The sequence below is a fragment of the Eurytemora carolleeae genome, unplaced genomic scaffold (genome assembly GCF_000591075.1).
Source record: "Eurytemora carolleeae unplaced genomic scaffold, Eaff_2.0 scaffold245, whole genome shotgun sequence".
NCBI classification, from domain to species: Eukaryota; Metazoa; Arthropoda; class Copepoda; order Calanoida; family Temoridae; genus Eurytemora; species Eurytemora carolleeae.
This window is the reverse complement of record NW_019396390.1, coordinates 22747-39485: the sequence shown is the minus strand read 5'-3', so window position 1 is coordinate 39485 and position 16739 is coordinate 22747. Positions and strand designations below refer to the sequence as shown.

Here is a 16739-nt window from a genome sequence, read left to right as displayed (position 1 = left end):
GACATTGTCTCCCCCTAATATTCCAGTAAGGATTCCCGTACTGTTCCAAGACATCCCTGTCATTAGGGCTCCTAATCCTGTTATCGACCTCTCATAGGCTACTGCCTGACAAGATACAGCAACATGATGTTCTGAAAGGTGGTTAACTACCGGACCACCCCTTTGTTAAGGCATAGTGGACACCACTTTGTGGTGAAGCCATAAATGTTTGGGTGACGATTTCCTAGCCCTGCATCACCGGCTCTGAGTCTGTTTAAAAGTCCACCCCACCTACCTTACTATCGCATCCATGTGGCTGGAGTTTGAACCAGACTTGAGTGGTGGGCATGCAGTTGAAAGACACTAAGTGGCTTTTCTGCTTCAGAACCCCTTTTATTGCTGTTTCGGTAAGCCTCTTCTTCAGCCTTGATTGGGACCCTCAAACAGATCAAGTCCCAATTCAGCTACCAGGTCCCCAACCATTCTTGCCCATGGGTCATCACATGCTCCGATCACCGCGTCAAATGTATTGGTTATGATAGGGTTTTGCTTTTTATGCATGATCTCCCACACATATAACGCTACTCGCTCCTTTATCCTGTCCTGCATTGGTTTGAACCCTGCTTCCATGTACCCTGCTACTTTGGATGATGAGCTTGGTAGTTGTAGAATAAACCATGCTACCTGGTGTTAGATGCTATCTAGCTTTCTGGTGACACATCTCTCCCATAGAGTATGGGCTACTAGAGATCGATCTAGTCCGGATCTTGTGATTCCCATGATAGTGTTAGTGTATTTTTGAGCAATACCTATCATACGCTCCTCTCTTGGCTTAACTAGGTTCCTGCCTTTGACCTGTATATCCACTCCTAGGTATTTACCAACCAGGCTTGCTTCCAGGTCTGGCGTTCCCGGTTCTACTTTCCAAGCCTGTCCTTGCATTCCATTGAAAAGTATTATTGTTTTCTCAATGGAGAGTTTCATATGTACCCCGTGGCAGAACCGTGATTCCTCCCCTAGCATATGTTCCATCCCTCTCACCTTTGTCCTTGAGATGAGAACAAGGTCGTCTGCAAAGAACAAAGCAGAAATCACTTGACCGTTAAAATTAATTCCTTCCTTCATGGCATGTAGCTTTTCTCCAAGCCCAGCCATGTAGAGTGAAAAGAGTAGGGGTGATAGCCCGCACCCCTGTATAATGCCTTTGGTGAACCATAATGGTGCTGTCAAACCTCCTTTTATTCTCACTCTTACACTGTCATTATAGTACATAGACTGGATTAGTGACTTGACCTTTCCTCCAAACTCAATGGTGTCTAGCTTTGCATAAAGCAGTTCACGGTTCACTGAGTCATAGGCTTTAGCAATGTCGCAGAATGCTATTGACACTGAATGTCCTTTCTAACTGCTGCCAGCAGCATAGCAACACAGTCTGATGTTGAGCAACCTGATCTAAACCCATACTGCACTGTACCATAGTATCCATTCTTCTCACAGATTTTGTCCATCCTTGCATGCATGATTTTTGTGATCACACTCAGGATTACACATGATACAGTTAGTGGTCGTTTTTATGATACTAGCAGCGAAGGTGACTTGTTGTCAATTAGGGTCATCCGTCCGATTAGCAGTGATTCGGGTACTTTTCCCTCCTGGAATGTCTCGTTGATAGCTTCAGTTAACATGGTTATGAAACTTGGCCCAGCATATTTAAGCATAGCTACTATCAACTCCCGGGGCTCTTTGTAGTTTCATCATTTCAATAACTGTTTCGGGGGTTCCTCTGCAAACTTGTTCTTCATGGGTTGTGCTGTTAACTGTATCTTTCATCCACTCTTGCCACCCCATAAGCTGTTTTACATCCATTTCTTTGATGAGCTGTTCACCTCTATGCGTGAATATTGCTGATCTTTGTCCCGAGAAGATTTTTGCTAGTTCTTCCAAAACTATCTCTTTTATCCGTGCTTTATCTGTAGCTAGCTTCCCTTGTGCATCTTTGATCGCTGATAATATACCTTTCTTCTTTACTGTTCTTCTGACTAATCTCCAGAACTGTTTGTTAGTCAAAGTTGATCTTGCGTGCAATCTTCATTTAAGGCGGCGCTACCAGACCTTCTCCGGGATCTGCACTCTAAGGGTTTTCGCCTCCTGTTTGAAAAATTGTAACAGTTTCTTTATCTTTATCCTCACCATTTCCAAAACCTAATATGGTTTTCTCATGTTCTAGTTGTCTGACCTGTGCATCTGCAACTATGCACTTTTTGCGTATCCTTGGGTCTTATGTTGAGGTCTTTGATTGCATGCTATTTTTACTGCTCCAACTAGTGTATCCTGGAGGAACTGGCATTTCTCTCCAGTATCCATGATATTCCAATACCACCAGAGCTTCAAAGGCTTCTCTATATGCCTCTGCTGTAGCTTGATTTGGCCCAATGATTGGTTCTTCCTCCTGTGGTTCATCAGTGGTTGACCCTGGCTTTATTTTTAATTTATAGAAAATTGCAGAATGGTCACTACCCCCCAGGATTTTTCCAAAAGTGTCTATTGACATTTCTGTAACCAGGAAGCCCTCCTTGTCATCTTCTAGGACCAAGTCCAATGCTGACAGAGAGTTGTGAGTTATTTGTGTAAATAAACCTTTACAACGTTCTGCATCTCTGTTAACGATCCTAAGGTCGTTACTTGATACAAAATTCCGTACAAGTCTTCCATTGGAATTGATATCCCTGTTGTTCCCTTGTATAACTTGGCTATCTGCCCCGATATGTCCATTGAAATCTCCTGCAAGTGAACATGTATACCCATCTTCCCTGAGGGTTGTGATTTCAGTTTGTAGCATCGCACACAGCTCTGCATTCCAAACCTGGAAATTTTCCCCTCCGACCTGAGCTGCTAGGTACTCAAAGCATATTGCTACATTGCTGTTGTTTTCGTGGATTAATATCCACTCTCTCTCATTATCCAGGTAAGGGTACATTGGTAGTGGTGGTTCGTACCGTGAATGGTTAAAACCTGGTTTAACTATGGTTAGTATCCCGCCACCTTTCTTTTCTTTCCCAAGCCTCTCCTTGGAGTACCATGTGAATTTATCTAGACAAGAAAGGTCGTCATTTGACCCCTGTCTCAGATGCATTTCACTCACGCCAAGTACATGTAAGTTATTGTCATTCATGACTTCCATCATGTCTTGTTTGTTGTCTCTTATTAGGCCATTGCAATTCCATATGGCCTTGGCATTGCATTTGCCAGTTTCAGCTTTGGCCCCTGCGTATAGCACAGTGCCTTTTATAAGGGTTTATTGAATTAGTAGTTATTTAATGAATTAATGAATTAATGGGTAAAGGACTACTTAAACACCTGGATTATAATTTCATTCAACCCTCCCTCGCTTACCTTAGGGTTTAATGAATTAATAATTTTTTAACCTACTAGGTGAGTTAATGACTTAATGGGTTAATGACCCCTTGAATAACTGGATTAAGATTGTAAGAATAATTGATTTAAACACTGTAATTTTTCCTATTTATCTACTTTGGTTAGAGACGAGACAAGAGCTAATACAGGAGACAAGAATAGAGAATGTCAAATTAAAAACTACATACCTTAGGGTTTAATGAATTAATATTTTTTTTTTAATATATTTCCATAAGTCCCCGAGAAGATTGGCAGATTTCCTTCATTAACAATGAATTTTTAACCTTTTATATACAGAGAACAGGAGCGGGAACACGGATCATTTTGGATTGTTAAGGTTGAAACCCTTTTGCACGAAAACTAATGTACACGCTACTAGAATTCCTTTGTATCAAAAATTTAAACATCGAGCATGCAATGTCAGTTGTCTAAGTTTAAAGATTATCCTTTCACCCTGTACCCTTTGTAGTTTCTTCCATATTGCATACATTGCCAGTACACCATTGTTACATAAAAACTTTAGAATGCTTGCTCAATCTGATTTTCCACATTAAATGCTCAATTATATGCAGACGATTTTTAAATCTTCTTCATCGACTAACTTTATGCAATTTATTACATGCAGTTTCATTTTTGCACTATTCAATTTGTATGTTTTGCAGGATCCAAGTATCCCTAAATCAAAATTCCTAATGAAAGGAAAAAACGATAATATGTATCCGTACGATTTTTTATTATTTAATTTGAGAATATATGTACACAATAGCATCGTTAAATAGTTGTATTAAATATATGTGAACAATTTTGTACAATTAAAATAATCTCGATACGGAGATAATAAATATCTAGATCTTAAAAAAAATATTTTTTTTTAACCTACTGGCTAGGTGTGTTAATGACTTTATGGATTAAGGATAAAGCTCTAGTTTTAAGTTATTTAAAATTCGAAATATAATTTTTTCAGATTGGGCACATTGCTTAAGAGAGGGAGCAGGTGTTGAGAATGATGATGGAGTTTGGGAGATATAAACCAAGGATTCAAATTCTTGCAGGCATCAAGAAGCACAATGCGGGAAAAAACCTGGGTGTGCATATAGGTATGAATTGTTTATTATTTAAACCTTGAGTCTACAAGTCGTCATCCCATTCCAAAGTTTTCTGTAATAGATTTGCATAGTCAAATTTTTATTTTTTAAATCAATTTTTTTGGGGATAAAAAACGTTTTTGATTTTGTACGAAGGTGGGAGGGTTATAATGGAAAATATAGACCACTGCTCAAGTGGGAAAACTTTTTAAAATTTGGTCTCCTTGATTTTGAAAACTTAAAAATAATATGAAATATATTCTTTTCCATTCTAAAGCTTATCCTAACCCTTACAATTATTCAGAGTGTGAGGTCGCTGTATATTGGAACAAGTATGTAGACCGCCCCTGGCTCTTAAAGATAAAAGGTCAAATTACAAATCTGAGGAGACAGGGGTTGGTGGAGGAGGGTCAGACGCGCTACCCTTTCCCAGCAGAGTTCTGTGACCTTCTTCCACAGCCAAATTAATTCTCCCTAACCTCATTTTCATTCTGAACAAAATTTACAATTGCAAAAGTTATTCTGACTATTTAATAAGGCCCTTTTAATCTGTTCTACTCTTAATCTCTACTTTTATACCTTGTTGGACGAAGATGTGTTTATTACAGAGGACCAAAATCTAGTAGTGTAGAGTAGAGTCGAGCAGGCCTTGATATAACCTTCAATGTCTGCACACAGTAGAAAACTTGTCTCAGAAAATGAGAAAGATATATGAATTTGGCGAGGAAGTATTTTGGAAGTTGAGTTGGGGAGGGTAGCTTGAGATGGTAGGATAAATATAACCAGATATATATAAAAACTTCTTAATCTTTAACCAGCAATATGATGTTCTCTCTCTCTCATGAATCGATGTGGTTGCAAATTAAAGAAGTATATTGATCAGATCTGGTCACATAAAGAATATAGGGTTCTTTGCACTCGCTTTGACCGCGAGGGTGGTACGCGGGTCGAACAGTTCTTTTCTTNAATTGTAATCCCTGCTGAGAAGAAAATCCCTTAGTTTTAAGAATTGTGCATCCCTAAGTTCTGGTTTGCTGCAAATTCATACAATTCTGTATGCAAGTGAATAAGGTATGTTGTTTGAAATATGTTCTGGGTGGCAAGATGATGGAAGTAGGTGCATACTTCTATCTGTGGGTTTTCTGTAGAGATCGGTTGTGAATTTTCCATTTGAAAATTTGACATTTGAACAAGAGTAATATAATCACGTTAAAACCTGGCAATTATACGGAAAGTTTACCTAAACAAAAACTGCCCTCGTCAGTAAAAGCAGTTTTTACCAACTCATCGTCCGATAAATCTTTCAGATGTTGACACATCCGGAACCTTTTCTCCATGTCTCCAAGTTGTAGGTTAAGGTGTTGTGCCCTAATCAGCCTAAAAAATTTACAGTTACAGCCGTCAGTTGATGAAAAAATAAGCTAAAAAATAGATGAAGGTTATTTCGTCATTTAGAAATTTATTTTAATGAAAAAGAAAACTTGGGAAAAGATTTTTAAAGAAAAAAGTTAATTGTAAATTTTTATTATGCATTAAAAATGTTAATTGGACTGGTCTGTAAGTGTAATTTCAAGTGACATAAAAAGATGTCAATGACCGATTCACAACGGCTATGGTATCCTTGAAGCCTTTATATGATCTATAATACAGTTTTTAGGTTTAAACTTGTTTAATTCTGATAATTTCTATATGTTTACAAGCAGTAAAAATGCGCAAGTCACTTTTGTACAGATACCGGTATATTCCTAGAGAATAATCAGTTTTCTAAATTATAAACATTGATATCTAATTCATATTTGATCAGACAAAATTTTAAGGGTACCCTTTAACTATGACACTTTATTATGACACTTGTTATTAAGAACTTGTTTGAAAACACTAGAATAAAATTATTTCTGATCAAGCTCTTGAAAAATGTAGATAGAAATATTACTAATTGTTTTTACGTTTTCCAACATTTTCAAGACACTACCCCACCCCCTCCCCCTCTCCAGGTTTTACATAGATTCAGACCCAGTCTTTTTAGGGTTAACAAAGCTAATTAATAAATAGTATTTTATTTTGACAAATAAGTTTTACCTGTAACAAGTAAAATTCAGGTCATTTCTTAAATTCTGTTCCAGGTCGACTTGTAGAGGGTCAGTTCGTTTCTCCTACTGGTGTTTGCTGGTCTATCATACTCAACCCTACAGTCCCTTGTCACCACATTCTCCACCTGCCTCACCACCGCATCCGTCCTTTCTGTCCTCCTTGGTCCACTGTTACCCTTGTAAAGGTTTTCAACTGTATATTTAGTTTCAAATTTATGTGCAAGCCGGTATATTGTTCTTTCACTGGACACTTTTTGACCAGGGAATTGCCTGGCAAAATTTCTCCTCACTCTTTCAACTCTATTCGGGAAATTAGTTAAAGTTTTAAACAGATTCACAATAAAAACTTTTTCTCTGATAAGAAATCTTGTTTGTCTAGCTGCCATGCTGGAAGTGAAGAAACCATGCTTTCAAATTTTGTATTGTTGTACCTTATAAATGTACTGTAAATACTCACTGTATTTCGATTTCATATTTGTTGATGGAGCCTTTATAAATTAAAAAAATCTGTCAATCAAAAATATATTTTAATTGTTTTGAAGTCAACTTTCCTCGTAATGTTTTATAATATGTTTTATGGTATCACACAACTTAACAATTATATGGAAGAATACATTCACATATCATACATTAATTGTCATGTTTTGTGGGACACCCTGTATATATATATATATATATATTATTTTTAAATACTTGGGACATAAAATGTCGTCATCCAACTATGAGTTTGGCCCACTTTAGTATTAGATCACTTTGCCGCCAACCCCAACCCCGCCCTTTAGGGTTAATTTGATGGGACTAACCTTCTTTTAAGAATTTGTGTTCCTGGCTAGCAATAGTTATGTTCTCTGCTAATCTGATTCCAGGCCCCACCAGGACCAGGTACAGGGAAGGATAGGCCGTCTTTTTTAAAACATTTTCCAGAGGAATATGAATTCTCCATAAAGTGTTTGGCACAAATTAGGTTTGGTACATTTATCCAACAGTTAAGATTCTTCCAATCTTTCCTCACTTTAAAAGTGTAATGGTCGGAGAGGAGAAGTCATTAGAATCACAATTCTGAACAGTATCTTTTCATAATGAGTTCTGCGTACTACTGGTCCTCTATACAAAACAAAACACCCCATATATCTGTACTCTGTACAAATAATTGCCGCAAACCTTTATATCCAATGTACTGTATGTCAGTAGCTAGTACCATAGCTAAATTGCCATTTCAAATTTCAATTTTAACTGTAACCCTCCGGTATGGTGAAGACGACGTGAGCAATCTATTCTAATTTATCTAGGATACCTATATATATAAATGCGTGGTACAATGTCTCAGGATCTAATTGCATTTGAGAGACGAACTGTTAAGAGTACGGTATTTTACTTAGGGTTTCCATTCGCAAAACTTTTGCTCAATTTTTGCGGAACGAAACGCAAAATTTTTCTTTCTTTGGGCATCAGTTTTGCGCGAAAAAACAACAATTCGTGCAATCATTCGCAAAAGTCATTTCGCGCAAAATTGCCTTATTCCAATTTTGCGAAACTCAAGTTTTGCGCAAGTGTGTGTTTCTTATAATTCAATTCTGGAAGAATCTTGTTTTGGAATGTCTTCCTATTGGTCACTTTTACATAATTGACCAATGACACTTAAGAAGAGTTCAAATCTCACAATTTTCTCGACAATTTTAGTTTTGGACATGCATATTTCCTAAAAGTGGATTCTTCAAGCATTGGTTACTTTCTTGTATTATTTTATATGAGATTAAAAAGATTTCAGAAATTTGATTTAAAAAAATTAAGAATATAATTCATACTTGATTAGGCAAAGCTTTTAAGGGTCACTTGAAATTATTTAATAGGATTAAAATATTGGCAAGTTTCACACTCTCTAATTTCTATTTTGTTAATTTTGGTCCCTTAATTTAAACTTTTTGTAACTGGAAGTAACCAATTGAGTGTAGTATAATCGTTATCCTACTCGCATGTTAATATTTTTTTTTATGTATGGAATAAATATTCAGTTGTTTAATTCTAAGCTTAGAATATCAATTTTTGACAATTTGCCTAAAAAGTTACATTTTGAGTAAAACTTGCGGTTTTGCGCAAATTGCGCCAAATAATTGCGGTTTTGCGCAAAAAATTGCGCTAAACTAAAATTTCGTTTCATGCGCAAATTGCGCAAAAAAATAGCGCAAATCTCATTGCGTTTCATGTGCAAAAATAGCACAAAAGTTCGCAAAAAAAAAATTTGCGCGAAAATAGCGCAAATTTTGCGCAAAAAATTAGCCATTTCGTGGAAACCCTAATTTTACTACACAAATTAGAGAGAACTGATTAAACCGCTTTGATGAAGTTTAAGTTTATGTAGAAGTGGTTGAACCGCGTAGACGCAGATCACCCACTTCATTTGTGCATCGGTTTAAGCTGAAGGGCGTGGTTAAACCGCTTAGATGAAGTTCAACCACTTCTCTTGTGCATCGGTTCAAGCTGAATGGAAGTGGTTGAATAACGTATATGCAGTTCAACCACTTCTTTTGTGCATTGGTTCACGCTGAAGAAACCTGGTTGAACTGCCTACTTGAAGTTGAACCATGGCTCATCTGTTCATTAAATCTTATTCCTGGAGTTTGGGTCTGGGTTCTCAGCCTTATACACACGCTCCACAGCCTGGATATAGCAGAAAAGAATTGTTTATAATTAGAAAGGTTAGAATTTTGTGTCACTCCAATCATCCTTTCATCTTAACCTTGGATATTGAAACGTTTGTATATGAATTGATGAAGCAGACCAATTTTGGGCGCTGTTTTGTTCTTTTGGTTAGGCAATTTTTGTGCGATGTTGGTGTTGCGTTCTAATTTTAATTTAGTATCTGGTTGGTTTTGTAGTTTCTTATCATTTCTTTTTAAAAAGACTGTAATTGTAATTTCAAGTGACCCTCCATGCAAAGATGCCAGTACCCGATTCACAACGGTACCCTTAAAATCTTGATCAAGGTTGTCAGACTTATTCTCATTAATATACGGATTTAATTGTTGAACAGTTTTTTTACAAACCGTTTTAAGTTTTAAAATTAGTTATATATACACCTTCAAAAATTGGCAAAAAATAAATAGTTTCTTTAAAATTTTAGGAAATCGTTTTAAATGTAAAATAATTGGTTGTGTAAAGTTACACAAGTAGCGCATCAGTTGTGTTGAGTTCACACTGTACGCAGCGTACAATGTGTTTCACAGGAATTCAAGCGGTTATCAAGATATTAAACCAAAGAGTTCTCTGTACTCAAAGGTATAAAGGATACCGTTGTAATTAAAGTAATCGTTTTGATCTGGTGAGTCACTTGAAATTAGTTCTTAATTTGATCTTCTCAAATTTTGAGGTTTTGTTGAAGGATACATGTTGAAATAAAACGTTATTATCAAAATCAAATAATTTTAAAACATATTTAACTAACAATGCAGTTCACTGTTCTGTTTAATAATGAGTGAATGTTAACATGTCGGCAATCTTAAACCCATACAGTGAATGTTGGGTATACACCGGATGGCCAGGTAGTTAAGATTGAAGTAGAACGACATTTCTTTTAATATTTTAACAATACTATCTTAACTGAATTTATTACTCGCCTCAAACTCTAACCTTCTAATCTATAAAATTTTGCAACCATGATGTAGATATTTTATCTTGATTTAGTGAAAGTTTCGAGTATCATTATCAATGGTTTATTCAATAAGGTAACTAAAGCATAAGGATTAGAAAGAAAGAGTTTGATGCAAGTAATCAGTTCCTTTTTAACCTGTATATCAGTAGTACTGCAGGTGTAGGTCTTGTTTCCACGTCGATTAATCTCGATGATTTTCACTGGAGCAATGTTAGCGATATTATCGAAATCTCCGAGAGACCATTGAGGGCTGTATATTGCATTTTGGTAATTTATTTCCTGCATAAACTCCTGGAAAACAAACTTTTAAAAATAAGCTTTAATTTTCAAAATCACATAAAAGTTTTTTTATGTAATTGATTTACAAGTATTTGGAGGAAAACATATGTTCTATTATTATTATTATTATTATTATTATTATTATTATTATTATTATTATTATNAAAAGGAGGAAACAGTATAAATCAAGAAAAAATAGGAAAGTCGCCAAAGTTCAGATTAATGAGTGAAACGAAAAATGCCACTTAAATTATAACTGTTATTTCGGTTCGCAGTGTTATAAAATTTTTGGACAGACATTTTCACTTTATTATTATTATTATTATTATTATTATTATTTTATATTGGTAGGTTTTTAAACATTAAAGATGAATAATATGAAGGATACTAACCCTGCAAGAGGTTTCAAAGTCTGTAGGAAGAGGTTTCTTGAGTGCGCATTCATGAACATTCCTACCCTCCAGGGACCAGGAGTTCTCACACACCTTGGCTCGACCAGGGAAGAATGTATTCGGAGCTGTGGAACAAACCTCGCCGGATTTTTGGTAGTCAAACCTTGCTCCCCATCCAGCGACTATTCCACACCCACCCTGTACAGAAGAAAGGAGGGTTGATAATTTATTTAATTTCAGAGATTTCATTTGGGAGAGACTCCTAGTGGCCGAGCAATCGTCGCGTCCTCAAGAATTCATTGTATATAAAAAATTTTTCAAAAAGATTATGATATTTTTAACTTGCAATATCAAAATAATTAGTTTTGAATTTAATTGAAATATCTACAGTTTGGGTAAAATTATGCAACTCCGTGGGCTTGTATGGATTCATGTGCTCTTCGGTATGAGTCGGGTTTAGCCATTTTCTCCTTACAGACGCGACAGATAGAAAAACAATTAGTAGCGATCGATATTAAATTCAATTCGATTTCATGGCCTACAACCCCTTTAACTTTTTGAGAACACTTTCTTTAATAGTGTTTCTTGGTGTATTTTGAATGAAAGGTCAAATCTTACCAACATTTTACCCTTAACCTGTCCCGCTTCTCTAGCTCTGGCAACCCTATCCTAAAAAAATACAAAATTAAATAAATATTATTCTAAAATAAATTTGTTGTCGCTAAGGAACAAGATTCTGACGATGAACAGATAGACANAAAATAAATTACTTTAAAAAGAATCTATTTCTTTTTTTTGAGAACAAAAAGTTTGGTTTAAAATACAAAAGAATAGTTAAAAAATGTCCTCTTTGCGGCTCATTTATCATTGATATTCTTTTTAAGAAGCTGTAGATTTAGATACATACAGACCATGTCCGTAATTAAGTGATCTAATTAACAATAAATTTCATTTAAAAATACAGACTGAACCACTGCCAAACCTGGGATCATCTGAGGTAAAAAAGGGGTATCCGTATTAGAATGGAATCGGAACACCGAAAAACCTTTGATTTTATGACTCACATGACTTATTTTCATTGATTTAATATTTGACCGTTTTTGGAGGGAGGTCAAAATGGAGGTCGGATATATGCGTCTATATCAGCGCATGACTTATGTAGTAGCAAAAATTATGAAAATATGTCTGATTAACTTAATATAATTGAACTAGATTGGAAAAAGTGGTATTTTCCCGTATTTCATAGAGTTCAAAATAGGGGTCAATGACCTCCGATCTCAAGTTTTCTTCGTGATCTTTGTAGATGACCACAATAAGAGACTGCATGCAAAATTTCAGTCTTCTATCTCATGATTATTAGGACCAAACGCTGCCTGTACAAAATTTGATGTCACAAAGTGGCAAATGGCCCCGCCGCCCTTTTTTGCTCTAACATTATTCATAGTTTGAAATATCCAATGTCTATTAGAGTTTGTGGCAAAGACACAATTCTATAGTTATGATTAATATTAAACTAAAATCAATATTACATGCATATCCATAGAGTAATATTACTCTATGTGCATATCTCAATCACTTTACAAAAATGGTATGAAGTATATTCTGTAATGATGTGCAATTCTATCTTTGTTATTCATGCTAGTAATATCGTTATCTTAATTATTTGTATATTGACCCAGCCGGGCTAGCCCGGTCAGTTTCATTTTTACCTCTTTATAAATAAAGTAGTTCAATAGAATTCTTTGATTAATACGGACGTATACAGAGCCTTGAGTATTGGCTGAGATGTAGAGAGCCTTGAGTTTTGGCAAGAGATAGAGTTAGATATGTTCTCATTAGACTTTGAGTAGAGTTATCATTGAAGTTATAGCATCTAGATTTACTACAGGTAGAGCACATTTCAACAACTGAACACTTGTATTACGCTCAGATTTTGTAAACCCTATATTTTTAAAATCTAAGGTTGTACTTTAATATTTCAAACTTGACTAGAGATCAAACATTTTTCATAGTTTAAAATATCAGAGATTTACAAATCTACGACCAAAAATTACAAAAATTATAAGTCCATTAGAAAATATGACTTTATGGCACTTATTCAATTCCCTTTTTCACGTAATGGATTTGCCACCAGTTTTCAAGATGTTGGGTACCAAAGGCATTTTCCCAAGCGGCAACTTCCCAAGTCTGTCCTAGCCACAGCGCTCGGCCCCCCCCATTGTAGCCTGCGGCGACTCAGAAGGGAAGTTCTGGAAGAACGGGAAAATGCCTCTGGAAAAAAACCTAACATTTGGGAAGGTGTCACTTGCAAAATTGGACATTTGGGAAGGTATCACTTGGGAAATTGGACATTTGGGAAGGTGTCACTTGGGAAATTGGACATTTGGGAAGGTGCCACTTGGTCGCCTTTGGGAAAAAACTTTTTTTCTTCTAAAGGAATGCCGCTTAGAGACTAACGCGACGGTTTAAAGGTTTGATCAAATCCCATAATTTTATTGGACAAAAGCAAAACTACTACCAATGAAACATCCGGACAGGGAGGATAGTCGATGAAATCCGGAACTGCCAGGCAGACTGGTCGGACACTGTCAGTAAACGATGCCACTGCCTTTTCTAACCTTTGTAGAAACCATTTTAAAATTTGAAAGGAAACATTGGAAATGATAAACTTGAAAAATGTCATAAAATCTTTTTGATAATTACGTTTTTCCCAGGACTGTCACTGTAATTGGATGTAAGCCTCATTTAAGAAAAGGGGCATTTATGATTCACACCTATTTTATCAATATTGTGGAAGTCTAGCAGGACAACATTCTGTTTTTTATTTATAAAGAAAGTGTTATTCCTATTTTCAACCATTTATAGAATGGTTTAGTTCCCTAATGAGTATTATATCCGGAGAAACCTCGAACCTATCTGATGTACTCAGATCAGGATGTATCCAGAGCATATCCGGTCTGTAAACCAAACCAGCTTCTACAGCTGAATACAGTCAGAGGGTAGAAAAATATTAGAATCTGGGATTTTAATGTTCTTACCATCCGCCATCATTGATACTGTTAATTCTTCTGAAGTCCAGGGTAATCCCTGTTTAATTAGATTTAGAGAAATATAATCATTAATTATTCATTGATCAATATTTAATCAATCTTTAATCAATATTCAATGAATTAATGAATCCTACTGTTTTCTTGTTTGGTGCTGTCGCTCCGATATATATTTTAGTGTTCTCTTGTGCATACTTCATATCCTAGAATAGATAAGGTGGTCACCAGAATAAAATTGAGTAGGAAAACTACTTTTTTCTTTTGCCCATCCAGAAATGATGGTTTTTAATGGTAACATTTTTTTTATTCTGCAGTTTATAAAGGAAATTAAGTGTTTTTAGGATTCATGGGGGGGGGGCACTGCCCTGCTTTACCCCCTCTGTTGTATACATTTCTGAATAGTAGTGAATATTGGGGCACAATTAAACTCGTGTTTAAGAAATTAGATGATGAAATGTTTAAACTTAATTAATTACCTTAATCATAATTGGAACAGCTTCTTCTATTTCTCCCATATACCTAGAATAATGCGAATATAGATATATAGACAAATATATTAAATATTCGCGAAAATGAACGAAAATTTTCGCGAAAGAGATTGAACGAGAATTTGGAAACCCTACTAGTTATCTACAAAATTTAATCGTTAAAAGTTTTATTTTCTATTTATTATTTATTTATTTTCACTTTACACCATTAAAATATTTTTAAATATTTAGTTTTAAAATTAATATTCAAAAATATTATCCAAGTAAATTGTTCTACCTTGAACAATAAAAATTTGCTGGTTTACTTGTACATGCACAGTGGGCTGCAGTTAGGACAAATCTGTAATATGTATCAATTTATTTAAAATGCACAGTGGGCTGCACTTAGGACAATTTTCTAATATTTTATGAATTAACATGTTATGCACTTGTTGAACATGCATTCGACCGGCACAGTGGGCTGCAGTTTGGACGAACAATAATGTATACATGCATTGACTTTTTCACACATGCAGTGCACAGTGGTCTTGTGTGAATTGTTAAAAACCTTGAATTTATGAGTGATCCTCCGCAACCCATATTCATAAATGTTATTAATACCATCCAGGGTAAAGGTGATTTTACAATATTTCCTCCAACAATCCTTGTTCCGGATTTCTAGAATATTAACAGTAACAGATACTAAAATATTTACTTAAAGGGACTGTAAACAAAAAATTAAAGGGGTATAGGCTGAAACCTGAGAATCTCAGGAGTTGAATGATACCTGACATCTATCTGATATGTTCCTGTCTCGAGAAAACTGTGTCAAATTTATACCGAAATGTATAATATTTGTGAGATACACGTCTGTATCACATGACCAGAACTCCCTCCAATGGTAGTGCAGTATACTAGTCACGTGAATCAGACGGAGACACGTGACTATAATACTACACTGCCATTGGTTGGAGTTCTGGTCACATGTTCCGGACGCATAATAATATTATCAATTATATCTATTAAAAATGAAAATTCATTTAATTCAAATAATTATAGGAGCAAACTTGAATTTCTCAGGCTCCTCTGGGAAATCATTATTTTCAGATTGGATGCATATTTGTTGAATATGATCTGTTTAATATTACGAAACTTATACAAAATCTTACATATATAGGTTTTGGTATAATTTTCAGACAGTTTTATATAAATTTCTCGAGACAGGAACATCAGATAGAACTCTTATATGTCTCAATAAACTCCAGAGATTCTCAGGTTTCGGCCTATACCCCCTTTCATTTTTCCTTTACAATCCCGTCATCTCATTTTTATTATTTTCAACCTTTTATTAATGGGTTTTGCATATTATGTATTTGGCGATATTTTCATGAGATTGGGATGAAGAATCAAAATTTGACAGATTTTTTTCTGATATAAAATTTTTTTTAACTTTAATAATAGTTTATTTTTGGATAAAGATTGTGGGCACAAGCTCACGCATACAAATAAAAACGAAATATCAATAAATCTATTTCCAGTTTGTTATCAAAGTCTTTCTATTATTTTGTTCTGCTCAAGATTAGTTAAAAGTCATACACCCCAACGTTTTGTGTTGCGCCATTGTCTTAANCCCCCATTTACCTGAATTTTAATTATCTTGCTGAGGAGTAAAAAGGTTTATAAATAAAAACGAATGCGGAAATCTATAATTCTTTAGCTTCAGTTTTAAATAAATAAATAAAATTTGTATGTTTAGTATGTGTTTTCAAGCTTGGATGAAATGCCATGACCGGTATTCTGAACAACTGGTTTATAATATATCTATGTTGGTTTCTTTGACAAAAAAGAATATGTATTTTTTTTCTTTGAAATAATTACCTCTGCAATTGAAATCATCATTACTATGAACTACAGAAAAAAATATTAAACACTGAATCAAAAAAAAAAAATTCATCTTTTCTCACAATTAAACTGGAACTGTTAAGAGATTTAAACTTAATCAGATTCTTTAATTGCCAAATGTAATAAAATCCTGTTATGTTTAAATAATAATCCTTATCAAATATCTACAAAAAAAAATTAAAAATAAATAAGTATTTGAAACAATTAGTTAATATTTAAATAAAGAAGACCAGGAAAATATTGTATATTTTTTCAAGTACCTACATTTACAGCGACATATACAGGGAAGGGAGGCGTTAACGGAGATTTTTTTGTCTATAGACCATTGATTATCCTTAATTGTGGCTAAAAATCAATCTAAAAACTTTAGATAAATTCAGGGATGTATATTATCTAAATAAATATTTCGGTGAAATAAAAAAACGCCAAAAAATC

The 16739-nt window shown here is 34.8% G+C and overlaps 1 protein-coding gene across 1 annotated transcript in view; it reads right to left on the bottom strand.

Annotated features, from left to right (window-relative positions):
* Window positions 1–16298, bottom strand: part of LOC111702305 (uncharacterized) — a 24512-nt gene extending 8214 nt beyond the window's left edge. Inside the window, exons 1-12 of the mRNA XM_023473950.1 lie at window positions 16281–16298; window positions 14971–15080; window positions 14701–14763; window positions 14412–14454; window positions 14073–14138; window positions 13927–13975; window positions 13768–13870; window positions 13407–13506; window positions 11507–11557; window positions 10889–11086; window positions 10353–10508; window positions 9180–9226 (exon numbers count right to left, since the gene is read on the bottom strand). Of these exons, the coding sequence (XP_023329718.1) occupies window positions 9180–9226; window positions 10353–10508; window positions 10889–11086; window positions 11507–11557; window positions 13407–13506; window positions 13768–13870; window positions 13927–13975; window positions 14073–14138; window positions 14412–14454; window positions 14701–14763; window positions 14971–15080; window positions 16281–16298 (1004 nt within the window). The remainder of the gene's footprint in view (window positions 1–9179; window positions 9227–10352; window positions 10509–10888; window positions 11087–11506; window positions 11558–13406; window positions 13507–13767; window positions 13871–13926; window positions 13976–14072; window positions 14139–14411; window positions 14455–14700; window positions 14764–14970; window positions 15081–16280) is intronic.
* Window positions 16299–16739: the final 441 nt, after the last annotated feature.